Below are 27,577 nucleotides of genomic sequence, written 5' to 3'. Positions count from 1 at the left end.
TCAACAGAAGTTTCATGTAAAAATCTGTATAAGAAATGTTATGTGTTCTATAGTAACATTAAAAATATTTTAATTCAGCCTGACCAGGCGGTGGCGCAGTGGATAGAGCATCGGACTGGGATGCGGAGGACCCAGGTTCGAGACCCCGAGGTCGCCAGCTTGAGTGTGGGCTCATCAGGTTTGAGCAAAGATCACCATCTTGGACCCACGGTTGCTGGCTCAAGCAAGGGGTCACTTGGTCTGCTGAAGGCCCATGGTCAAGGCACATATGAGAAAGCAATCAATGAACAACTAAGGTGTCGCAACGAAAAACGGATGATTGATGCTTCTCATCTCTCCCCGTTCCTGTCTGTCTATCCCTCTATCCCTCTCTCTGACTCTGTCTCTGTAAAAAAAAAAAAAATTAATTCACATCAAAATAAAAACTACTTTCAAAATCCAAGTTTTAGAAATGATAGGAATTCTTCAGCATCCCATTCTTCATCTAGGGTCATATTTTTAAACAAAAAAAATTTAAATGATAGGGTCTTCCTGTGCAGGTAAACAATGTCCTTTCCAGAGACAGCACTCTTAAGGAATGACCATTTTTAAATGACTCATCTTCACATATGTAAGACCTCTTTCACAGTTTTATCCAATGGAATGTATCACTTGTTTCATAAGAAAGGTTATGCATACCAACACCAAGAGTCAGTAACTCAATCAAATCTTCTTGAAAAATAAGAAAAACACAATTTACCATATATCTACCTCTTTTGCTATGAACTGCCCACTCCAGTTCCATACATGGAATTTAAATGGATATAGGGTATTTTAGTCTACACTTTAATAAAAAAACAAAAACAAACAACTAAGCAACGCAAAAGTTTAGACCTCTAAAACTCATTTCCATCCCCTCTGAATAAAATACACATCCACTGAAGCTTCACCATTGCCACACATTTTCCTTACCGAAACTGAAGTTTTAAAAGCCTGTGTTCCTAGCAACCTGGTTGCTGTGGAAACAGCCGAATCAACATTATGAACTCACAGCGGAGTACAACGTGGTGCGGAAGGAACAGAGGTCTCATTTAAACAGCGACAAGAATCATAAGACAAAAAGGAGATATGGAAGGAAGGAGTCAGAGCACCAAACGCTTTAATGCCAGGGTCACACATTCCCCCCACCGTGTCCAATGCAAACTGGGTGTTTTGGGGACTCTGTAACCATCTCAGCCATCCCTCAAATGTCGCCGTGTGTACTTCGTTAAACTGACCCCGCTGAGGCAGAGTGGTTCTAGGTCAGGCCTCCCCAGAACACGTGGAAGTTACGGCACCACCAGGACCCAGTCAGGGAGGGTTCTGAAAATGTTCTGGGTGTAGCCGATTCCGTTAAATACCGCAGTACTGACTTATTCATCCCAAAGCAACACTTCAGGCTTAGGCTGTGTCTACAGGTTTCAAGGCTCCGGATCAATACTCCAAGCACAAAACTTGTCTGAGGTGAACGAGCATCCAGACCCACAGCACACCGGGCAGCCCGGCCTCTGACCCGGCACTGTGCTCACACCGCACGGGTGTTCCTCTGCTTCCACGGGGCGGTGAGGAATTGTCCTCAAGATGGCGGATGTAGGAATGGGGTGGATGACCGGAACTTCCGGTGCAGGTTCCTACGCCCGTCCCCGGCTGTCCCTTGCCACCTTTGACTTGGCGACACACCCACTTTCCTTGAACCACACACACTTTACCAACCTCTCCCTCTGGCTTTCTGAACCTTCCAAGTTAGAACATGTTGAAGCCAGAACTTTTACCCTTTGCAAAATAAAACATAGTCAACAAGTTTTAAAAACTGATGGTGATGTGTGGGGCTATTAAAAAAAAACAACAACAAAAAACCCCGGACCTTTGCCCCCTTCGGAGATGGTACAGAGAGAACTGGCTCTGTAAATAGAAACCCAGGTTCTCTGGCAGCTGGCACCGCCGCGGGTGTGGCTGCCCTCCACGTGTGCACAGGAGACCAATTCATACCAGCAAGACCGGAAAAATCACAACCAAGAGCAACTGTGGAAGCCACGAGAGCCAAGAACAGACCGCCAAGGACTCGGACTCCGTGAGGTGAGTCACAGGAGACAGTCCTGCCAGGGCCGGAGGCCCGGCCCCATCTCCTTCAGCTCAGAATGTAGGTCAAGGATCCCGGGGCTTTGAGCTGCAGGGGGAAGGGGGGAGAGGGAAGAGGGAAGGGGGAAGGGGGAAGGGGGAAGGGTGGAGCCCAAGACTCAGAGGCAGAAGCCCACTGCCCAGGGACCCGGGGGCCGGGCACCAGCTGTGCCCTGCGCTGCCCCCTAAGCCCCACTCACGACACACCCCAGGACTCAGGCCGGAAGTGGACATGCTGGAGCGCTGGGCGAGCTCTCCTTTCCGGCCCACTTCGCACGCTCTTCCCGGCACTACCAGGGTGAAAGGCTCCGGGGAACGCGACTTAGGTCGGGTTTACGCGTAATGACGGTCAGCTCACCCAGCTCTGTCGACACAAGGGACCCGGTGGCGATCTCACCGATCTTGGCCACTCCATCGTAGTAGGCTTTTCCCGCCAGGATCATAGCTAGACAGGGAAGGCGACACACAAAATCATCACTCAGACAAGGAAGGGAGGGAGGGAGCGACACAGATGCTACTTTCAGGGTTCCCTCAGTCCCTCCTGCTGCAGCCGGGTCTGGGCTGCGACAGGGGTGGCTCTCAGAAGGCAGGGCTGGGGCATGGTAGCGGTGCCAGGGGCAGAGGCCTCCGCCACTGGTGAGCTGTGGGGTCTTCGTCTCGGACCAGCGCTGGGGAACTGCCCAGAGGAGGCCCTGCCTGCTCCTGATGCCAGTGCCAGAAGCGGTGGGTTCCCAATCTGAAAGTCACAGCCTTTATGCTCTACATATGCAAGTGTGGGAAATTGTAGTTATTTCCTAAGGCTGAGGACAACCTTAAAGTATAACCATTAAAAAAGAACAATAAGTAGCATTTATGTAGACTTCCCAAGTCACTACACTTAAGTTGTCTAGCAGTCGACAACACTGACGGGGGTCAGTGCCTGGGTCAGTGATGTTATCCTGCTTCACCGAGGGGAGGGGAGTGGAGATAGTCTGAGATATCCCCAGGTCAGTGGCAAGTCAGAGGGAGTCCACACCCCTCCTGCTCAGGTACCGCATTTCCTCAGCTAAATTACAGTGTTTCTTTTTTGACTCTTTGGCCTGAGAACTGAAAGAGAGATGACTCCACCTAAAAACAAGCTTGAAGCCAGTACCCTGTCAAGTTAATATATGTAATATTTCAGTATGAAGATTTTAAATTGCCAAGGCACTGACAAGCTGAAAAACAAATTTGTGGGAGACAGGATTACACAATATTTAAACAAAATTTTTGGTTTGAACCCACACATGGAAGTGAAATTTTTCATTATCTGTTGACTTACATTTGAAACTCTTTAACGTTCTTAAGTCTAGTAAAATATCCTTGTTTTTATGATAAAGTTGAATTAACTTTAAAAAATCATACAACTTATCCAGAATAAATAGAATAACATTTTCATAACTTTGGCCCCTTCTGTGAACACATTAAGATATTTTTCTACCACTTATTGTTTTAAGAAATGAAGCCTGTTAGTTCTGTTTTATTTATTTAAATTTGGGGGGTTAATAAAATGATATAAATGACAGGCGTACAACTTCATGATATGACATCTATCTACTCCAGTGTGTACTCACCACCTGAAGCCTGGTCTCCTTTCGTCACCATGTGTCACCATGTGTCCTCCCCCCCCACCGCCCCCCCCGCCCCACACACACTCAGCTGTTGTCTGTACTTACGAGTTTGTTTATTGCTTTTGGTTTGTATTCCACTCGAGCAAAATCATTCGGTTCTTGCCCTTTCCCACCTGACTTATTTCACTTAGCCTAATCCTCTCAGGATCTACCTATGTTATTGTAAAAGGTAGTATTTCATATATTTTTTTTAAATTTTATTTATTCATTTTTAGAGAGGAGAGAGAGAGGGAGAGAGAGAGGGAGGGAGAGAGAGATGAGAGAGACGGGGGGGGGGGAGGAGCTGGAAGCATCAACTCCCATATGTGCCTTGACCCGGCAAGCCCAGGGTTTTGAACCAGCGACCTCAGCATTTCCAGGTCGTCGCTTTATCCACTGCGCCACCACAGGTCAGGCGTATTTCATATTTTTTTATGGCCGAGTAGTACTCCATTGCATATATGTACCACATCTTTATTCAATCATCTTCTAAAGATACTTAGGTTGTTGCTGTGTCTGGGCTATTATGAATAATGCTGCAGTAAACACAGTGGCACACACATTTTTACAAATAAGCGTTTTCAAATTTGGGGGGTAGATACCCAGAAGAGGGATTGGTGGGTCATACGGTAGTTCTAGTCTTTAAGGTGTGAGGTGGCATCTCATTGTGTTTTGATTTGCATTTCCCTTGTAACTAGTAACATTGAGCATCGCTTCCTGTTATCAGTTGGCCACCTGGATGTCTTCCTCGGAAAAAGGTCTGTTTGGGTCCTCTGCCCAATTTTGATCAATTGCTTTTCTTGTTGTAGTTCAGTTGTAGGAGTTCTTTATATTTTTTATATAGTTTGAAAATATCTTCTCCCAATCAGCTGGCTGTCATTTATTTTTGTTGATCGTTTCTTTGGCTATGCAGAAGCTTTTAAGTTTGATGTAGTCCCGTTCATTTATTTTTTCCTTTACTTCCCTGGCCTATGGAGTCAAGTTCACAAAACCCCTCAGAGACCCAAGTTCCATAATTTAGTGCCTATGTTGTCTTCTATGTATTTTATTGTCTCAGGTCCTACATCCAGTCTTTAATCCTTTTTTGGATAATTTTTTTTGCATAGTATCAGATAATAGTATAGTTTCATTCTTTTGCATGTGGCTTTTCAGTTTTCCCGACACCATTTATACAAGAGACTTCCTTTTCCCGGCGGTATATTTTTGACTCCTTTGTTGAAAATTAGATGCCTATATATGTCTACGTTTATTTCTGGGCTCTCAATTCTCTTCCACTGGACTTCGTGTCTGTTCTTCTGCCAATACCATAGTGTTTTACTTACTGTAGCTTTGTAGTATAGTTTGAAGTCAGGGAGCGTGATACCTCCAGCTTTGTTCTTTTTCCTCAGCATTGCTTTTGCTATTTGATGTCTTTTGTGGTTCCACAGATTTGAGTACTTTTCTATTTCTGTGAAAAAATGCCATTGGCATTTTGATGGGGATTACACTGAGTCTATGTATTGACTTAGGCAATATGGCCACTTTAACAATGTTAATTCTTCCAACCCACAAACACGGAACACCTTTCCATTTCTTTGTATCTTCTTCAATTCCTTCCAACAATGTACTGTAGTTTTCAGTACAGGTCTTCGCCTTCTCTGTTAAGTTTATTCCTAGGTATTTCATGCTTTTTGTTGCAATTATAAATAGAACTGTTTTATTTCTCTTTCTGGTATTTTATTGTTAGTATATAGGAACACAATAGATTTCTGTATATTTGTTTTGATACTGCAACTTGTTTATGTTTATTGTTTCCAGTGGATTTTTTGTGGAGTTGTAAGGGTTTTCTAGATAGAGTCATGTCATTTGCAAATAGTGACAGTTTTATTGCTTCATGCCCAATTTAATGCCTTTTCTTTCTCTTGCCTGATTGCTCTGGTTAGAAATTCCAGTACCACGTTCAATCACAGCGGCAAGAGTGGGCGTCCTTGTCTGGTTTCTGATCTTAGGGGAAAAGCTTTCAGTTTTCCACCACTGAGTATATTAGCTAAGCATTTCTCATCTAGGGCCTCCATTATGTTGGGCTACTTTCCTTCTGTACCCATTTTATTATTTTAATCATAAATGGGTGTTGTATCTTGCTAAATGCTTTTTTCTGCATCTATTGATATAATCATCTGATTAGCTTTTATTTTGTTAATGTGTTGTACAAGATTGATTTGCAGCTGCTGAACCATCCCTGCATCCCTGGAATAAACCCCACTTGATCTTGATGTCTTATATATTTAATGTATTGTTGTATTCAATTTGTACTATTTTCTTTAGAATTTTTGCATTTATGTTCATCATAGATACTGGCCTGTAATTTCTTGTTTTGTGCTGAACTTGCCTGGTTTGGGTGTCACGTTTATATTGGCCTTCTATGTATATAATGAGTTAGGAAGTATTCCCTCTTCAATTTTTTGGAAAAGTTTGAGAAGACAGGTAGTAAATCTTCTTCTTTGAATGATTGGTAGAATTCACCAGGAAAGCCATCCAGTTCCAGACTTGTATTTTTCAGGAAGTTTCTGATTCCTGTTTCAATGTCCTTACCAGTAATCAGACGACGTAGGTTTTCCAGTTCTACCTGGTTCAGCCCAGTAAGGTTCTATAGCTCTAAGACTACGACCATTTCTTCCAGGTTGCCAGATTTGATGGCATACCGCCTTTCACAGTGTTCTGGTATAATTCTTAGTCTTCTGTAGTATCCATTGTTAACTTCTGTTTCATTTCTGATTTCTAGTCGTTTTTCTTGCTTCCTTAGTGAGTGCATTTTACTTGAATTGAAGTATCAACTTCCACCCTTTCACTTGGAGCCTATGTTCTTGTTTGGAGCCGAGATGAGTCTCTTGCAGGCAACGAATAATTGGGTTTTGTTTTTTAATCCATTCCACTGCTCTACCTTTTGATTGGTGAGTCCAGTCCATTGACATTTAGGGTGATTACTGATAAGGGCGGACTTACTGCAGCCATTTTATCTTTTCATTTCTGGTTGCTCTGTTTCTCCCTTGTGATTCTGTCTGCTGTTTTAGTTAGGCAGTTTCTATGATTTTTTTTTCTCATTTCCTTTTTGTATGTTTCATGGCCTCATGCTGGACTTCTGTTTTATGGTTGTGAAATACCTCATCCGAACACTAGTCCTTTCTCTTCCGATTGCCTGTTTTCATTCACTTGTAACTGATCAGTCCTTTTCCTCCCTTTTATGATTTTGTCATAAATTCTCCCCCCCCCCTTTTTTTTCCTTCTTTTTGTATTTTTCTGAAGCTGGAAACCGGAAGAGACAGTCAGACTCCCGCATGCGCCCGACCGGGATCCACCCGGCACGCCCACCAGGGGGCAACGCTCTGCCCCTCCGAGGCGTCGCTCTGTCGTGACCAGAGCCACTCTAGTGCCTGGGGCAGAGGCCAAGGAGCCATCCCCAGCGCCCGGGCCATCCTTGCTCCAATGGAGCCTCAGCTGCGGGAGGGGAAGAGAGAGACAGAGAGGAAGGAGAGGGGGCGGGGTGGAGAAGCAGATGGGCGCTTCTCCTGTGTGCCCTGGCCGGGAATCAAACCCAGGACTCTCGCACGCCAGGCCGATGCTCTACCACTGAGCAAACCGGCCAGGGCCATAAATTTTCCCCTTTTATGTTGTTAATTCATTAACCAAGTTGTAGTAGTTATTTTAATGTCCCTTCCCCCCTTTAACCTTTATATTGTAAGTGTTTAATAACTTATTTTGAAGATTTGCAGTTTTCTCTCAATGTCTGTTAATTTTTGGGGGGGTGGTTTCTGAAGTGAGAAGTGGGGAGGCAGAGAGACGGACTCCTGCATGCAACTGACCCGGATCCACCCGACATGCCCATTTAGGGCGTTGCTCTGCTGTGGCCAGAGCCATTCTAGCACCTGAGGCAGAGGCCACAGAGCCATCCTCAGAGCCCAGGCCAACTTTGCTCCAATGGAGCCTTGACTGTGGGAGGGGAAGAGAGAAACAGAGAGGAAGGAGAGGGGGAGGGGTGGAGAAGCAGATGGGCACTTCTCCTGTGTGCCCTGACCAGGAATCGAACCCGGGACTGCCACATGCTCTACCACTGAGCCAACTGGCCAGAGCCCTGTTAATTATCTTACTCAAAGTTTTTCATACATTTTTTTTTCCCAGCAGAAGAGTTCCTTTTAGCATTTATTGTAATGCAGGTCTTGTGGTAGCGAATTCTCTCAGCCTTTATTTGTCTGGAGAAACCTTCTTTCTCCTTCATAGCTCAAGGATAGCTTTGCTGCATATGTTATTTTTGGCTGATGGTTATTTTCTTTCAATATTTTGAATATTTCCTTCTACTCTCTCCTGTCTTATAACGTGTCTACCGAGAAATCTGATCATAATCGAACGAAGTTTACTTTGTAGTTTAGTACTTTTTTTCCCCTGGCTGCCTTGAGAATTCTTAGTCATTAATTTTTGACAGTTTGAGTAACTTATATCTTAGAGAAGGTCTTTTTGTGTTGACATAATTAGATATTCTCTTAGCTTCCTCTATTCTAAAATGCAGTTCTTTCCAGAGGCTTGGGAAGTTCTCATAAATTATTTCCTTGAGCGCACTTTCTCCCTCTCTTTCTGATACACCCACTACCCTCAGGTTGCTCTTTCCAGTGTCATCAGATAGTCCCTGTCGAGGTTTTCCTTTTATTTTCTTAAACTCCTAGCTCTCTTCTTCCTCCTGGCTCCTCTTTAGGTTTATATCTTTGAGTTTACTAATTCTCTCTTCCACCTGGACTGCTCTATTTCCAATACTCTCTGATGCCTTCCTCATTCCAGTTATTGAGTTCTTCAGCTCCAGGATTTGTTTGGTTCTTTTTTTTTATAGTTTCAATCTCTTTGGTGAAGTACTCCATTTTTTTTTTTCCATTATTTTTATTCCTGAGTTCAGGAAACGACTTTTCTGGGTTTTCTTGTATATTCTTGAGTTTCTTCATAATTGCAATCTTGGGTTCTTTGCCACTTAAATCACTGTCTTCCATGACTTTGAGTTGGTTTCCGGGGAAGTTTTCATTTTTTGCTATGCTTCCACGTTGCCTCTGTTGCTGCCGGTATTTGAAGGGCTGTTTCTCTGCCTGAGCACTGGAGGTGGTGCTCTCTTGTCTAGATACTGTTGTGCTTCAACAGTGCAGCAGGTTGACAGGTAGGGTACTTTGTTTTTCCAGTAGATGGTGCTATATTGCAAGTTTTTGTTTTCTCTTACTTGCACTGTTTGCATCTCTGGGATCACGGTGTCCTCTCTGTGACCAGCTCACCTCGGTTATGGGGGCACCACCACTGCGGTGGGGAAATGGTTTTGTAAGCTCCCAGAGCCACCTCCCTTTCCGGCTGTGTTTTTGGCTTCACCAGGCTCTGCCGGAGTGCGTAGGGCAGAGGAGGCATGTCTGCGATCTCGTGGTTCTGCCCGACCCCTCCCAGTCACGGCTGTCGGCATCACCGTGTTATCTACAGATTCCTGGCCACCTCTCCCATTCCGCTGTGACGAGGAACACTGAAGGGAGATCCTTTTTCAGGGAGAGGAGCTCTTACACTGCTGCCCAGCTCCTGCTCAGCTGCCGTGCCAGCTGGAGCAGCGGTGGCAGGCCTGCCTGCAGCTGTCCCCACGCGTGACTCTTTCAGGTGTCTGGGTGTTGAATGGGGCACCCTTTGTTAACAGCTCTCTGACTTGTAAATTTAAGAGGAGAAACAATGGAGTCTTCTTACTCTGCCACAATGCTGAGGTCACTCTCATATTAGTGCTATTTTAGTGGCTGACCAAGTACTTCATCAGTCTAATCTACGTATATATTTCTCAGGTAATTTTTCCTTAAAATAGGATTTCATTAGGCTATAGTTTTGCTCAAAAACCTTCAAGGGCTTCCTACTGCTGGAACAGTAAGCCCACACTGCACAGAATTCATGACAGATTTTTACATAACGGCCTTCAATGAATCACACCTCCCAGAGTTCCCAGCCTGTGTAGCCCCTATACATGAATGGGTGGCTTGGTCATGTGACTTGCTTTGGCCAATGAGGTACCAGCAAGTCTAACTCCCACAGGGGCTTGCGCTCTTCAAGAAACCTGCTATGTCTGCAGGGGGGAGACCGAGGGGTCCAGAGAACGGCATTGCCTTTACAGGATATTAAGAAATAATAAATTATTGTTGTCTTAAGCCTCCATGTTTCGGGCAGTTCCCTACGATGTTACACTGAAATGCATTAATAATCTGACCCTCTTCCACCACATATTTTAGTATTCCCCAACAGTCTCTCCCCCGTGCTCACCTGGCGTGGATACTGGCCTTTCTGCCTGAAGTACTCGGACGCAGCCGTCTGCCTGCTGAAACCTAACATCCGTCAACTCGCGCAGCTCCTACAAGGCCTCCTGCCTGCTCACCTGCCATCCCCACGGCTCCAATTCCAGCGACCTTGCTCGTCCCACGCTCTTCCTTAGCTGCGCATGTCACCCTGAGTTATAACCTCACTGCTGACTGCACACCTGGCATCCTTAACCGTCCTACAAATCCTCACCAAGGACTTCACACATTTGTCTACATTTCTCAATGGCTTCAGTGAAAAGACCAGATGGTCTACAGAAATTCTGGAAACACCTTACCAAGTGCTGAATAGTCCCCCAGGGGTGTTAAAGTGACAAGCACCCTCAGGGAGAAGCCTTTTCGGCAGGAGGCTAAGCGGCAGGCTACTCACTGAGTCGCCTTGTAAAACGCTGCCCCAGAGAGGCACAAAGGCTAGAAAGGAAGAAAAAAAAAAATCACTGCAGGTCACGATGATTTTCTTCACAGGGGCATCGGAAGCCATGACTCTGCAGCCTTGTGACTAAGCCGTCATATCAAGGCAGTCAGCTGGCTCCTCGGAAGCGGGAGGGGCACCCGCAGAAGTCCCCGAAGTCACTGATACTGCAGGAGGGCGAGGAAGAACCAATCCCAGGCCTGGTTCACTTCCTGACACTGGAAACGTCTGGCAAACAGCACAGAGATCCAGAAGTAAATAAGCAGTTTGCTTTTCCAAGGACTGCAACAATAGGGCACCCATCATCACAAGGCAGGTCAGCACCCCCCACCCCCCAATCTGGGGCATGCTCTTGCGGAAGGAGTGTGAGGCCACAAGTGTATTTTCAAAATACCAAGAGGGAACACCCAAAGGCCGGGCATGGTGAGAGAGAAAAACCAGAGAGATAGAAAAGACATAAAACTTGACCTGAAGGCTTTTTCAAATCTAACCATTAGAAACCTAAGTGTTCTACTTTTGTTCCTCGGTGGTCTTCGTGAACCAGGACCTGAGTATTTGGGGGCTGATGATTGCTACCAAGGGAAAACCGTTCTGACCATGTTAGAATTTGGTGACTGAAGTTTTTAAGGTGATTATCGACAACATTCACCTTTAAGTAGGAAAATGCATGTGTAGATGCGTGTCAGCCTCCTCAAATGAAACCTCTTCAAACTAGCAAACACCTCTGGTTCTCAAAGAGAGAAAACAGCCAATGTTCACATTCATTTAAAAGAAAGCACTCATTCTAAATTGAGAATCTAAGTTCAACCCTTATTTTAGATGGTTTTCCATTCAGGCTAGAGTTTTACTGCTCATGTTACTATCCAAAGTCATACATCCTAAGGCAAGAAACTCTTCTATACAAATAAAAGGAGAATACTTCTTATGCTGCAGGATACTAACATAAATATTTTAAGTATGTTATTAGTTCATAAATATTTAGGTTGAAAAAGAAAACATGTTTATGGCAATGATATTAAAGATCGAACCATTTCAAATCAGTCAATAAAATATGATCTGATAATTAAAATACATAACTCACAGCAGCTTATTATTCAATTTACTCATTTCAAATATACTAACATCCTATTATTGCAAAGTTCTGTAGATTAAATTATTTGTAAATGTTTTCCACCAATTTCAAGATAGTTTAAAAATTCAATATTGAGCATTTAAAAATAATTAAGTAAACTATTTACTGAATGGCTTTTATATGTGCTCTATATTTATAAATTTAGAAAACAGAAAGACTTACCATTAACAGCTTTTTCATAATTTTTCCCTAGGTTTATTAAGTTCCGTAGCCGCGGATTGAATTGTTCCATAACATTCTGACAAACAAACAAAACAAGCGAATTAATACAGTAAGCGGACAGTAGACCCAGTAACGTTAGATGGTTGACCATGTAGCCCGGGATGCCTGTGCACACTTGGCTTTACAGCCTACAGGTCATGGATACTGACCTGAGAGTGAAGAGAGCCCTTCCTTCCTGGTGGACGGGGCAGGGTGCTCGCCCTCCCTAGGTGTCCCTGACCCCGGGCTGTCTTCTAACTGCCCACAGGTCGCCTAGATCTGACTGTCAACGGAACGAGGAGCCGACAGGCTGTCTCTGCAAAGCAGACCCCGCAGGGGCTGTGAGCCCATCAGCTGGTGCCGCCTTTTTGGGTTTAAGCAGCTCATTGGTTGTCATTCGAGTGGTGGGGATTTCATTACGTGGGCAATGCTTCCGCTGTCACCTAGGCAGAAATTTCCCAGAGATCTCATTTTGCCTGTGCCAAACTACCAGGGGAGGGGGTGGGGGAGAGCGTGGCTGATAGCTCCAGGATACTTGCTTTTAGGTGGTCACTGGCTTTCCCCCAGTAACCACTTTATTCGGTACTTACAGGGTAACCACTGTGCACGAAGTCCCGTGCACAGCAGTGGATGGGAACACGTGGTTCCTCCCCCCGCCCCATGGCTTTCATGGTGCCACAGCTCTCTGCAAATGTCACGTTTTTCATAAACTTAGAGACAAATGCTATGACAAGTATAAGGCAATTATTTAGAATGTTAGTCTAAATTTAAAATATCCTAAATCTGAAGCCCAGACAGGAATCATTCCTAAGGGACTCTGACTTGAGTGCAAACACGCAGTGACTGAATAGATTTATTCCACCTACGAACCACAAGCTTCACGTCACAGTATCAATCATTCCAGACTACTCAAGTCTCCTCAGCCCCTCTCCCAAAATGTGTAACATTCCCGAGACGACCAGGTGATAAAAAGAATGAAAAACTAAGCAACACTCAACAGGGCAGCTACTTGACACAGGCTATTCGGGAGACAAAGGGTCCACTGTCAAACAGTGATAAAGGCTCATTACCAATGCCCCCCCCCCCCTTACCTCTCCCACCCCCGGCCTTACTCCCAAGAGTACTCCCAACTATGCTGTTCTTCTCGTACTTATGGCCTTCATTTTAAGCAGTAGTCTAACGTCTCGCTTTTGGGCAGTAACTACAGGCTTTCTGCGGCAGGAGGTGCGGACGTGGCTCTTCACCCCACCCCGCTCTCCTTTCCCCGGTCCTTCCCACACAGTTAAACGGCAATTTCCCGGTAAGTCAATAGTCAGGGTTTGGTATTACTTTGTAAATATTGGTCACTACAACAAAGCAAGGAATGTACTGAGGATTACAGTTCCTTTCCTGGTCCAGCCTTTTTGTTTCTCCTGGGAACAACAACCGTCTCAATACCTCCTCACCCTATGCTTAGTTTTCTGTATGTCTACCTTCAAGTTTCCCCACACACTCTGTCGGGATCTATCGACAGAGCCTACCAATAGTATTCTTCAAACACACAAAGCTGTCAGCCAATCTGCCATTCCATCCACCTCACCCCCCCACCCCCCGCCAGAACTTCCTCCAAGGACTCTCCGTCCTCGAGCTCAGTGTGGCCTGAGTGTCCCTGCTATACTGCTGGCTTTGCGTGTCCCCTTCTGGTCCCTTGGACTAGAGGTCTCATGAACTGGATTCCACATCTTCTTTTCTTTTACTCCTATTTACCCGAGCTCACTCTCCAATGACCTAAGAACTGATGTGTGAGAGGTAAGTCTGAGTACCCACGTGGCTGAAATTACCTTTATCTTGACATCTGATTGACATTTTGCAGGCAAGGGTATTAGAGAGTGAAGTGATTTTTTCTTAGAATTTTAAAGATGCTGCTCCACTATCCCGTTTTGCTATCAAGAAATAGGCCATCATTTCTTTTTTCTATATATATATTTTTTTGGGGGGGGAGGGAGCTTATCTCTGGAAGCCTTCTCTTTATCCCTGTGTTCTGAAACCATGTAATGGTCGGTCTCAGTGCAGGTATTTTTTTTCATTTATTTTACTGGGCACTCAAAACACCCTAATTTATAGAGAAAATTATGTGCTTCAGGATTGAAAAATGTTCCTGTGTAGTTCCTCATCTCTTCATTCTTTATGGAGCTCTGATGAGGACTTTACACCTCCTGGAATTATTCTCCAAGGATTTTTCCTTTCCTTCTCAATTTTCCACCTTTTATTCTATATCCCTGACAGATACCCTCAAGTTTACATTCCAACTCACCTATGTTTTAAAAACTTTTGATATATTTTCAATTTGGGCTCTGTCAAATATTTTTGATTATTCCTTTTTAAAAGCATCTTGTTCTTGTTTTATGGATGCAATATTGTCTCTTATTTTAATAAACTGTAGTTTGGGGTATTTTCTTCCAGTTCCCCATGCTACTTCCTCCCTCATTTATTTCTTCTCATTGTTTGGTATCCACCTGTCTCTTGTGTTGGAGGGTCTCCTCAACTGCCTGCTGCCCCTGATCAATTGGGGTTTAGGAGAAAACCCTAAAATGCTGGCTGGAAGCTTGCAGGTGTGGGTGCGTGTGCAGGGTGGCTGCGGCCTCACAGGCTTCATGTGGAATGACGGACAGCAGGTCAGCTGAGGACAAACGGGCCATGCAACAGTAACCAGAGGCCATTGGGTCATTCCAGAGATGTTTCTAATTCCCAATCAGTGGGTGGGTGGGGGGAGGGGCAACCACCAGGAGGTCCACTTTCCCAGTCAGGAAGGGGGTTGGGAATTCCACAGTTTACTGCGCTGATTTTTTTTTTTTTGTATTTTTCTCAAGCTGGAAACAGGGAGAGACAGACAGACTCCCGCATACGCCCGACCGGGATCCACCCGGCACGCCCACCAGGAGCGAGGCTCTGCCCACCAGGGGGCAATGCTCTGCCCCTCCGGGGCGTCGCTCTGTTGCCACCAGAGCCACTCTAGCGCCTGGGGCAGAGGCCAAGGAGCCATCCCCAGCGCCCGGGCCATCTTTGCTCCAATGGAGCCTTGGCTGCGGGAGGGGAAGAGAGAGACAGAGAGGAAGGAGAGGGGGAGGGGTGGAGAAGCAGATGGGCGCTTCTCCTGTGTGCCCTGGCCAGGAATCGAACCCGGGACTTCTACACGCCAGGCCGACGCTCTACCACTGAGCCAACCCGCCAGGGCTTACTGAGCTGATTTTTGCTGAATCCCTGCGTTTTACTCAGCTGGTGTTTCCCAGTCGGTGTACTGAGGTTAAATCTCCAGTCAGCCGGCAGCAGTGGTGGCTGGGGTCGGGAAGGGAAGGTGGCAGTCGAACGACCTTGTACAACTCCTGTTGCAGAGTGAAGGCTCAGTGCTCGGCTCCGCTCTGCTCCGCGGGTTTTCTCAGGGGAGTTACCACTCCTCTACCCATTCTCTATCGCCCCAAATTTCTTTAGGCCTTTGGTCAACTGATAATTTTCTTTCTCAGGTCTCTACACTATGGATTGACAGGGTTTTGTGTTGTATTTTTAAAGTTCTTCTGCCACCATTTTAACGTATTCTCATAACAAAAGGGTAGAATAACACATGGTCCGTCTCCCATGCTGCACTGAAGTCCACTCACCCTGTGTCAGGCGAGCCAGCCAACTGACGAGCCTCACTCACGACAGCAGCCGCGAAGCCCGCAGCCGCGAAGCCCGCAGCCAGCGCCTCGCGACCTCTCTGCCGGACGGGAGGCCTCCTCTGCACCTGAACTCGGAACCTGCACCCCCGGCTGCTCCTTCTACCTCTTTCCTCAACTTCCTTGTTTGGAACTTTTTATTCTGAAATCGTTTAAGATTCATAAGGAGTTGTAAAAATTGCACAGAGAGTTCTGTTGTGTGCTCCCCCCAAGGATACCTTACGTAACCACCGCACAGTATCAAAACCAGGACACTGACACTGGTACGCTGTTAACTAAACTGCAGACCTCATTTGGATTTACCAGTTTCTGTATCACTCATTTGTTTTAAAGAGAGGCAGTGTTTCTATTTATCACATATACAGATTTGTACAACCATCACCACAATTACACAGAACCGTCCCATTAACACAAAACATCTCTATCCTCTTCCCTTCACAGCCACAGCACCCCCAGCAAGCCTCACCCCTGGCAACCACTGATCTCAACCACTATGACGGTGTCACTGTGAAATGTTATATAAACGGAGTCATGTGCCCTTTTGAGATTGGCTTAAAGCCCTTAAGTACCATCCAAGTCGTTGAGTGTATCAGTAGTTTCCTCCTTTTCCTTTTTTTTTTTTTTTGCTAGAAGTATTCCGTAGTAAGGAGGTACCACGAGTTCCATCCCTTCACCCACTGCACATTTGGGTTGGTTTCCAGTTTCTGGCAATTTCAAATAAACCAGATAGGACAACCACACATAATGGGTTTCTGTGTAACTGTAAGCGTTCATAGCTCCGAGATAAACCTGAGATTTCAATTGCTGTGCCATACGGTAGGGATATGTTTTACTTTATAAGAAACTGCCACATGATTTTCAAGAGTGGCTGTGTTTTACATTCCCACCAGCAATATATGAGATTTCAAACATTTTTAAAATCTAATAATTTTGTTAGAAAATGGTTACTTTATCATGAAAAGATAAAACTATTTTTCAAATATCTCACTTAAAAGCCTTACAATAATCTTATGAGACCAAGTCTAGAGGGTAAGAATATGTTTTTTTATTTTATTTTTTCATTTTTAGAGAGGAGAGAGAGACAGAGAAAGAGAAGGGGGGAGGAGCTGGAAGCATCAACTCCCATATGTGCCTTGACCAGGCAAGCCCAGGGTTTTGAACTGGCGACCTCAGCATTTCCAGGTCGATGCTTTATCCACTGCGCCACCACAGGTCAGGCAAGAATATAAGTTTTAATAAAAAATAAAGCTAGGTTTAAAATATTAAAAAAAAATTTTAATTGATCTGAGGGAGAAAGGAAGGGAGGAAGAGGAAGGCAGAGAGAGGGAGAGGGAGAAACTATGATTTGTTGTTTTGCTTATTTATGCATTCACTGGTTGATTCCTGTACATGCCCTGACTGGGGACCAAACCTAAGACCTCGGCATGTTGGGGCAACACTTTAACCAACTGAGCTACCGGGCTGGGGCCTCATTTAAAATTCTTACAATAATCTTATGAGGCTGAGTCTGGATGGCAAGAATATGAGGAAACTGATGCAGAACTAGCCCTGTCTTCTAGCATATAAGAAGTCACAAGAAGAAGCCCAGATCTTTGCTCTGTCTTAAGATTATTCTTAGTTTAGTGTATTCAAATAAGGGGAAAATATAATTTGATGTATTTCTATAATTCTTGAAATGGTGACATATAACTTATCTAAAAAATGTCAACAACAATGAATTAATGATAACTTTCAAAAATTAACATCAAGCATAAATCACTATCTAAAAATGATTCTACTGGGGAAAAAATGTTTAAGACTTGAGAGTACAATCAGTTCACAGAAAATAAATACAAGAGTTTTTAAGCTGGAAAGTTCAACATATACGTCAATTCTTTCTTATTTAGGTTTAGCTACAGAAATTTTTCCCCTGTAAAAAATCTGGCCTCTTTGAACAGTGGAAAATCCATTTCTATGCTGGCTCTTGGCCATTCATTTAGTGATTTTAACTGAAGTACATGTATGTTTAAACTCAGAAACAGAAGAGCAGTGCTGCCTCGTGTTCCGCGACCTGTGAGATTCTATCGCAGCAGTGGGTGTCTGTGAACTGAACGGGTCCCATATTTTGGGGAGAGGACAGCAGCTGGGTCAAAGGTCAGGCTGTATCACGGCTTGTGAAGACCTGAATTTTTTACAGAGCCTACTAACAGTTAGAGAGAATCACTAGTAGTAATGAACAAACCCCATTTTAATTTAAACCAGGAGTAAAGGGTTTAGGATACCAAGTATAAAAACAAAATAAATTATAAAAGGTAGTAACAGGCCAGGAAGCCCTGTTTTATTATTATACCCAATAACAAAAGCTTAGTATGCATTCCACTAGTTACTGCCCGGCAGGGAGGGTAATTCGCCAAACTCGTTTCAACCAGAATGTGTTATTTCCATTCAGAGAAGGATATGGCTAGTCTAGACTGAACTGAAATGACTGGCAACCTGACCGGTCTACCTTCTCCAGTTCTCACGTGAGGAGGGGCTGGTTCCATGGCACAATCTCACCAGCACTGGGGACTCGGCGGGGAGCTAGTCCACACAAAATGCTGAGCAACAGGCCACTGGGATCCTACAGGCGCTATTCACCAGGTTTCTAGCTGGTCCGTATCTCTCATGCATTCCCCCCCCCCCTCTACTTCTGTGGAGTGACAGACCATAATTTTAAAATGAATTATATAGCCTGACCAGGCGGTGGCACAGTGGATAGAGCATTGGTCTGGGATGCGGAAGACCCAGGTTCGAGACCCCGAGGTCACTAGCTTGAGGGCAGATTCATCTGGTTTGAGCCAAAACTCACCAGCTTAGCCCTGGCCGGTTGGCTCAGCGGTAGAGTATCGGCCTGGCGTGCAGAAGTCCCGGGTTCGATTCCGGGCCAGGGCACACAGGAGAAGCGCCCATCTGCTTCTCCACACCTCCCCCTCTCCTTCCTCTCTGTCTCTCTCTTCCCCTCCCGCAGCGAGGCTCCATTGGAGCAAAGATGGCCCAGGCACTGGGGATGGCTCCTTGGCCGCTGCCCCAGGCACTAGAGTGGCTCTGGTCGCGACAGAGCAGCGCCCCAGAGGGGCAGAGCATCGCCCCCTGGTGGGCAGAGCGTCGCCCCCTGGTGGGCGTGCCGGGTGGATCCCGGTAGGGCGCATGTGGGAGTCTGTCTGACTGTCTATCCTCGTTTCCAGCTTCAGAAAAATTAAAAAAAACCTCACCAGCTTGAGCCCAAGGTCACTGGTTCGAGCAAGGAGTTACTCGGTCTGCTGAAGGCCCACGGTCAAGACACATATGAGAAAGCAATCAATGAACAACTAAGGTGTTGCAATGCACAACAAAAAACTAATGATTGATGCTTCTCATCTCTCCATTCCCGTCTGTCTGTCCCTGTCTATCCCTCTCTCTGTCTCTGAAAAAAAAAAAATTAAAAATAAATAAATAAATAAATAAAATGAATTATACAATCTTATGATGGCCTTAATGGCCTCACCACTTTTTCTTGCAGTTTTGAAAAATTGTTACTTGTACCCACCTAGAGCATAATGAATACAATTCATTTATGCTATGAAGCATAAATGAATACAATTATGACTAGCTAGACAGTTAAACTGAACTAACTTTAAATTTCGAAAACTTGGTTTTCTCTATTTCTTTTTTCACTTCTCCCTACAACCAAGGACAAATAATTTGATATTTGAGTGCTTTATTTTTCTCAGTTGAAAAAAAATGTGGGTAATATTCACCCTGGCATAAGCTTCAAAAATGATTTAAGACTCTCTAAAAAAAAAAAAAAGATTTAAGACTCTCTATATAAATATTGTTTTATGACCTGATTCAGGTAGTACGTGTAACTCATGAAACTTTCCAGATTATTTTGTTCTATGCAACCTCACACAAATTAAAATTAATTCAGCAATGTTGCAAATGCTTAAACCAATCAAGGCATAATTTAATTGCATGCGACAAGACCATCTGCTAAGAAGGATTACATATTTAAGAACATCTCTAGGTAGACTTCATTTGTAGAAAATCTCACTTCCTCCTTCCTTGTGGAGTTGAAAGCCGCTGTACTCGACTAACATTGTCAATACTTGATTATGTCCCCGCCTTTAGGGAAAATGTCAGTGAGTAAACGTGGCAAAAAGGCAGCAGCTTGTGGGCTAACAGATGGCGAGAAGAGCCGTGTTTTTCGTACCCATCTTGAATGGGGTGCACAAGCCAAGTAAAGGAAAATTAGACAACTGAGATGGTTTTTGTTTGAAGAAATATCAAGTTGGGGCAGAAATACTAGGATTCAAATATATAAACACCCCAAAAATGTCTCCTATCAGTCAAATGTAGAAAGGTTTTGGTTCCCCTTCAGCCTGTATGGATATATTTTTGCTACTAGCTATCAATGTGCATTACAAATCAGTCTGTATTGTCTATAATGTGTAACACGCTATCCCCAAAGCAATGGGCCTGGGGCTGGTGTGGGGAATAAGGAGACACGACGTGAAAAAGAACTTTGGTCTCCAGTCCTTGAGCAAAATCACATAGCCACCCCATTAAGCCTCAGTCTCTTCCCCTACAAAATGGGAGTAACAATCATTTCTACTTCATGAGGCCTGCGGGGATTCAATGAGATAATAACTAATGCTTATGGAGCACTTCCTATGTGTTCTTCCAAGCACTTGACACTTAGTGCATACCATATCAGGTGTAGTAAATTATCCCCGCAAGAGCTCTAAACTGTTAGTCCAGTCTTCAAGTGAATGAACATTCCTGTTTCCACAGATGTCTCCAGGCACCTCAAATTCTGCTCTGTAACATGCAAACAAATGACACTGGCTCTTCCACTCCAAGTGTCACCTTAGGATGAGAGAGACCATGAATACAAAAACCGCTAGAGAAGTGGGCAGTACATAGGACATTGAAAATGTTACCTGCTTTATTCAGTTAAGAACATTTTATTCCTTTTTCCATCTGAGATACATTTTGACATTTAAGGGGTGCTACTATGTTTCAGGCTCGAAGTCTACTATTTCACACGGGTTGTCTCACTAGATCCTAACAACATGACTACTATTATCCCCATTTTACAGACCAGACACCAAATCTTTGAGGCATTATATCTAAAAGCCTTGCGGGAGGTCCCACAGGCAGCAGGAGCGGTGTCAGGCCCCGGGGAACCTTCCTACGAATCTTTGCACTCACCCCTCGGCCTCAGTACATGTTCCTTAAAGCAGTGGTCCCCAACCTTTTCTGGGCCACGGACCAGTTTAATGTCAGAAAATATTTTCACGGACCAGCCTTTACAGTGAGACGGATAAATGTATCACATGGCCGAGACAAGCGTCAAGAGTGAGTCTTAGACGGATGTAACAGAGGGAATCTGGTCATTTTTTAAAATTAAAACATCGTTCAGACTTAAATATAAATAAAACAGAAATAATGTAAGTTATTTATTCTTTTTCTCTGCGGACTGGTACCAAATGGCCCACGCCCGGTACCGGTCTGCAGCCTGGGGGTTGAGGACCACTGCCTTAAAGTGAGCTATGCAGCAAAGTGAGCTAAAAACGCTTAGGATGGAGCACCATTTCAGTGTAAGAAATTATGGGGAGTGTCTACAATACTTTCTTTTCAGAAGCTTTCTTGTAATCTTGCTCCTGCTCTTTTGATGGCTCTAATTAATCTAACAGCATCACAATATAGGGGACCAATTCGGCCCGGGCAAACAAGGAGGGGAGGAAGAAAAGAAAACGAAGATTCCCAGACTACCTCACAAGAATAATGGAAACCATACTGATTTCCTTTGCTGAAAAGGAATTAAAATACTACAGAACTATAGTACAAAACCACATGAGGTTTTAACCACCTCAGCCAAGTCTCATAACCCTTTTTTTTTCTCCCCAGAAGGAACTGCTAATTAAGACTGTTAACCTTCTAATTTACCAAGAAGTATTTTATACTTTTATACACACATGTATACTAGTCATAATTAACATATAATGTTGCTTTGTGCAGTTAATAAATGGCATCATGTAATAATTTCACTTTTACATCTTACTTTTTTTATTTAACATTACGCCTCTGAGACCTGTCCAGCTCAGTACATACTGACTGACTTTATTCCTGTCTAACTTATGTATGGTATCCCAGAAACTGCAGAAGAAAAAGAACCCCCAAGAGAATTCAAGTGAAGCGTTTAGCAGAAACTTCTGTAGACCTCAACAAGCTCCTTAAAAAGTTTCAAACAGGGACGCCGACATGAAAAAGGTTTTCACTACTAGGAATGTGCAAGGTGAATCTTCTGCTTGTCAGCAAGTCGACGTTGAAAGAAGGAACAAAACCGACCAGCACCAAGGACAGGTTTCTGAAGAGTGGCACCTGCTCCTGACGACCCTCAGGCGGGCCCCTGAGGACGTATTCCAGAGGAAGGCCCCGTCAGAGGGGAGCCAGCTCCCCGCAGGTCATTGCCCGTGAAGCCCTCCCAGTGGGACAAGGTGTGGAGGTGGACGGTGGACGGTGGAGGACAGCGATAACGATGACCTTGACCCTGATCCTGACCCTGACCCTGTGTAGGCCTAGGTTACTGTGCGTGTCTTAGTTTTTAACAAAAAAAAGTTTAAAGTTATAAAAAATTTTAAAATAAGAATAAGGCTTTTAGAATAAGGTTATAAAGAAAAAATTTTTACACAACTGTACAATATATTTCTGTTTTAAACTAAGTGTTCTAAGAGTCAAAAAGCTTTTTAAAAAATTGCAAAGTTTATCAAGTAAAAAAGTTACATTAAGCCCTGGCCCGGTTGCTCCGTGGACAGAGCGTGCTGAGGTCATGGGTTCGATTCCAGCCAGGGAACAAATAAGCAATCAATGAGCACACAACTAAGTGGAACGAGAGTGATGCTTCTCTCCCTCCACCGCCCGCCTAATCAATGGGGAAAAAAGGTACATTAAGCGAACATTAATTTATTATCGAATAAAATAACCCTATTAAAAATGAATTTAAATGTTTTTATTTTTATTTTTATTGATTTTAGAGAGTGGAAGGGAGAGAATGAGCATGAGACAGGAACATCTGTTTCTGGACCGTGACCGGGGCGCAAACCAGTAACCTCTGTGCTTCTGGACAATGCTCTAACCAACCGGGCGATCCGGTCAGCCCAAGTGTATGGTATTTATAAAGCCTACAGTCAGTAGTGTACAGTAATGTCCCAGGCCTTCACCTTCACTGACCACTCACTCACTGACTCACCAGCAACTTCCAGCCCTGCAAACCCCATCCGTGGTAAGTGCTCTTACACACCTGTTATCTTTTTTTATATTGCATTTTTACCTGACCTTTTCTATGTTTAGATATGCTTAGATACACAAATGTAATACTTGCCCTTGGGTTCCAAATGCCTACAACGTGCAGTACAGTGACGTGCTGTGCGGGTCTGTAGCCTAGGTGTGTGGTAGGCTGTATCATACAGGCCTGTGCGACTGATGTGCACACGGTGACGAAACTGCCGAGTGATGCCTCTCTCACTGTGGTTCCCTTGTCAAGCGATGCGTGACTGTAAAAGCTATCCTCCACTCTCATGTCTATCACAGATGTCAACAGTGACTTGTCATTTTAAAGACAGGTGGGTATTTCTTGCCATCAAGCAGGTCTGGGCTGTGGCCACTCGGCCTTCACCCCATCACTGCTCCGGGCACAAGGGCTCCCTTCTGGGGTACTCTGGGAGCAGGCCAAACCCAGCCCATCACACTGCTCTCCCGCGGGAAAGCTCTTCTCCTGGGGACCCACCCAGCTGGGTCTCGGCTCCAAACCTCTCACAGACACCTCCCTCCAGCCTCCCCTCCTATGGAGGGTGGCAGCTCCAGCCTCCCCCTCTCTCGCTGCTCTATGCTTCTCTTTTTTAAAAAGGCCTGTCACTACCTCACCTAATATTACTATCTGTTTACTCCGTGTCTTTAGTGGGAACTGCCTGTGCTTGAAGGCCAAGGACCACTGCAGCGGCAGCACCAAGAACCATCGAATGCCCCGAGTGCACTTACTCAGCAGCCGCAGTTAGATAAGAAATGTAGCATACGTGCTCATGGATGAATCAGCTGCATGATGTGACTTCAGCTCGTCTGAACACACTGCCACACACACAATCATCCAGGGGGCCAAGTAGCCTCGAAAATCGGGGATGAAGCCCTGGTCCGTTGGCTCAGCGGTAGAGCGTCGGCCTAGCGTGCGGAGGACCCGGGTTTGATTCCCGGCCAGGGCACACAGGAGAAGCGCCCATTTGCTTCTCCACCCCTCCGCCGCGCCTTCCTCTCTGTCTCTCTCTTCCCCTCCCGCAGCCAAGGCTCCATTGGAGCAAAGATGGCCCGGGCGCTGGGGATGGCTCTGTGGCCTCTACCTCAGGCGCTAGAGTGGCTCTGGTCGCAACATGGCGACGCCCAGGATGGGCAGAGCATCGCCCCCTGGTGGGCAGAGCGTCGCCCCATGGTGGGCGTGCCGGGTGGATCCCGGTCGGGCGCATGCGGGAGTCTGTCTGACTGTCTCTCCGTTTTCAGCTTCAGAAAAATGAAAAAAAAAAAAAAAAGTGATTTACATTAAAAAAAAAAAAAGAAGAAGAAAATCGGGGATGACATAATGGGGCCACCGTTTTCAACTTAATTAGCTCACCGTTTTAACAGCTCCAACCAAGGGTCACAAAAGCTGCAAGGTTCTGCCCTGTCTCGACCTATGAAGTCGTAATGGGCTTACAACGTCTGAAAACACCACAGCTTTCCTTTGTGAATTCTGCTTCCCAACCCTATGGTTTTCCCAAGCTGACACTTCAATGATTTAGGCATTAGACAGTAATACGGCCCTTAGAAAGTACCTTGTTGGGAACAACTTAAATGCCCATCAGCTGGTGGACAGATGAAATGTTGCTACATTCATCCGTGGAATATTATCCAGCCACCAAAGGAAACAGACAGAGCTAACACACACGGCCAGCACAGAGGAACTCCACCGTGCTAAGTAAAAGAAGCCAGTCACGAGAGACCACGAATTGTATGACTCCAGTTTTACGAAATGTCTAGAAAAGTCAACTCTACAGAGACCAAAACTGTATCAGTGATTGCCTGGGGCCGAGAATGAGACAGGCACAAAGGACCTTCTTTGGGGGATGAAGGAAATGTTATCAAGTTGGACTGTGATGATGGTTATACAATTCTGTGACTATACTAAAAACAAGTGGCTTGTACATTTAAAATGAATGAATTTTACATTCATAGCTCATACCTCAATAAAGCTATTTCTTCTCGACCTGCCAGAAAAAGTGCTCCTGGTCTGCAAAAACATTTATGCCCAGGTAGCTATCACAGCACCTTTCCCTCCCATGGTGAAAATCAACTGGACCCATTAGTAGAAAAAGATAACCCAGCTATTTTGAGACAGATCTCCTGCTGGATTAGCAGTTGTCTTTCCAGGTGTGAGAGGGGAAGGAGCTTGGCATATGTGTCTCCAGGAAATAAATTAAGTTTTGGTAATTACTGTGTCCTGCTAAGAGACTTTCATAGGAAATCTTCAGCCCCCAGAGAAAACGCTCCATGAAAACTTTCCATGACTTAATCACTGTCCTGCCTTCATTCTTCCTTTCTTTTACCCATAACCCAGGCTTTGGTTGATACAATGTTATTTCTGCCAAAGGGTCCTTCAGAGCGCAAAGGGCATGCTAGAAATGAAGCCAGGAGGCCTGCAGGGTTACACGGCTCCATCCTTCACAACATGACCGAGCATGAGAGGCCCCTGGGCCAGAGGTCAGCAGGCACAGAGCCACCTCTTTGGGCTTCCCCTCTCCTAGCGTGTTCTCAGAGAGTTCTGAAAACACCTACGAGATCCTGAGCTCCTTAAATACCCGCCAAGTGATCAGAACCAGTGCGATTACTCCGAAAGGTGTGTACAGCGCCACATCGATACGCTACTAAAAGCACACCTCCATTTTACTTCTTTGTTTAAAGAAAGAGATTTCTGTGACACACTCCACTTCCCCTCTTCCCTCCTCATTTAGGTGGCAGGAACTATTCTGAAGCAGAAGTATAATCAAGCAAAACTTCAAAATTCTCCTTTGTTGTTATCCAACTTGCCGAAGACTTCTTACAAATTGCCTTAAAAAACAAACAAACCAAAAAACACCTCCTTAGCCCTGGCTGGTTGGCTCAGCGGTAGAGCGTCGGCCTAGCGTGCGGAGGACCCGGGTTCGATTCCCGGCCAGGGCACACAGGAGAAGCGCCCATTTGCTTCTCCACCCCTCCGCCCAGCTACCACACACTGGTGGGGAAAAGCAAGAAGTGTGCCCTAGAAACTGTTCAAACCTCGTGGCAGAAATTATCAAGCGTATCTAGAAAATTAAGTCCCAGAGCTCCACCGCCCAGTAAATTAGTGTAAGAATATATGTTCTCAATTGTTATTTTTTTTTTTTAAATGAGGGAGGGAGAACTAAATTGCAGGCAATCTGAGTTCATGACCATCTGATAAAATTACCCGGAGAAAAACTAATGGTCTAAACCTCGTTTAATACTAGAAAGTCTCATTCTACTTTTAACACTAGACAAAAGTTTTACAGTTGTCTGAGGGGGGAATCATTTGAAACTGCTTTTCCTTGTAGTTTAAGTGCAGACGATTACACTGGGTCCAAGTCCAGCAGGTCCTTTGACTGCACATAGTTATACACACACACACACACACACACACACACACACACACACCACATTTCTTGGAAGTGCCAAGAAAGCTTTGGGGCTGAATGCAGGCATTCCTAAACCTAGCAATTAGCAAGATATCAGATATTGTAACAACACCCAGTCCACACTGGCTCCCACTGGACAGGAGATTTAGGGACCCTGTCCCAGAATTCAAGCAATTTTTGGACCTTAAACTTCAGAATAGTGAGAGGGAAGTGAAAACCACTTCTTCAAATTCCAACTCTGATAATACGAGCATCCATTTTTGCTTGGTGCATAGAGGTACGTGTTCTTGTTTGAAAGAATGGAAACACAATCCTTCCTATAGCCAGCTCCATACCAGGACGACGACTACTGTAGAACTTTCCATCAGAATCTGAAAATGTGCTTCTTTTCTGGTATTTTCGTGTGTGTGTGTGTGTGTGTGTGTGTGTGTGTGTGTGTGTGAGAGAGAGAGAGAGAGAGAGAGAGAGAGAGAGGGGACGGATGAGATCACAGCAAGTACTAGATAACCTGTGCATTTACAATTCACTCCACCATCTCTGTCAAGTCCTTCTCACATCTGGGCCTTCGAAACAACATAGACTTGTTCAATCTTTACTGTCCACCTACAGTGAGCCGAGTCCAGCCCCGCACGGGCTCTAGAGCACACTAAGATAAATGAGGACAGGGCCAGGCTCTTGAAAAATAATGCACGGTCTGTTAGGGAGACAGGAGTGAAAAAAAAAAAAAATACCAAGGTAATCCAGATTAATGTGACAAAAATAAGAAATGCAAACACCTTTAGTGTTTCTTACTTGAATATCACTTAGAAATACATAACTTTATCACAGGCAAATGTCACAGGTTAAGGAAAGAGCAACTTTAGTTGCTGGGTTTTAACTAGCTATCAAAAGACACACACTTTGAAGGCTATGCAGCATACTAGACTGTTTGGCTAAGGGTTCCCGCCTGCCTAGATGTTTTTAAAAGGCGTGTCACGGAATAAAGAGCAAGCAATGAATTTACAGGACAGAATGTCTTACGGGCACTATCATTTGTTTAGAAAGCCCCCAAATATGTATGTAACAGGTGATAGGAACTTTCCTAGATCAAAGTAAGTTGCTGATTTCATATAGCAAGTGACATTCATTGTTTTTTGTGGTTTTTTTTTGTGTATTTTTCTGAAGTTGGAAACAGGAAGGCAGTCAGACAGACTCCCGCATGCGCCCGACTGGGATCCACCCAGCATGCCCACCAGGGGGCGATGCTCTGCTTATCTGGGGTGTTGCTCTGTTGCAGCTGCAGCCATTCTAGCACCTGAGGTGGAGGCCATGGAGCCATCC

General features: G+C 44.8%; 1 protein-coding gene across 1 annotated transcript in view; it reads right to left on the bottom strand.

Annotated features, from left to right (window-relative positions):
• The window catches only part of BAIAP2L1 (BAR/IMD domain containing adaptor protein 2 like 1), an 81,518-nt gene that overhangs the window by 41,174 nt on the left and 12,767 nt on the right, over window positions 1–27,577 (bottom strand). Inside the window, exons 2-3 of the mRNA XM_066342315.1 lie at window positions 11,815–11,890; window positions 2,495–2,581 (exon numbers count right to left, since the gene is read on the bottom strand). Of these exons, the coding sequence (XP_066198412.1) occupies window positions 2,495–2,581; window positions 11,815–11,890 (163 nt within the window). The remainder of the gene's footprint in view (window positions 1–2,494; window positions 2,582–11,814; window positions 11,891–27,577) is intronic.

The sequence above is a fragment of the Saccopteryx leptura genome, chromosome 6 (genome assembly GCF_036850995.1).
Source record: "Saccopteryx leptura isolate mSacLep1 chromosome 6, mSacLep1_pri_phased_curated, whole genome shotgun sequence".
NCBI lineage: Eukaryota > Metazoa > Chordata > Mammalia > Chiroptera > Emballonuridae > Saccopteryx > Saccopteryx leptura.
The sequence above is the reverse complement of the archived record's forward strand: the minus strand, read 5'-3'. Positions and strand labels throughout refer to the sequence as shown.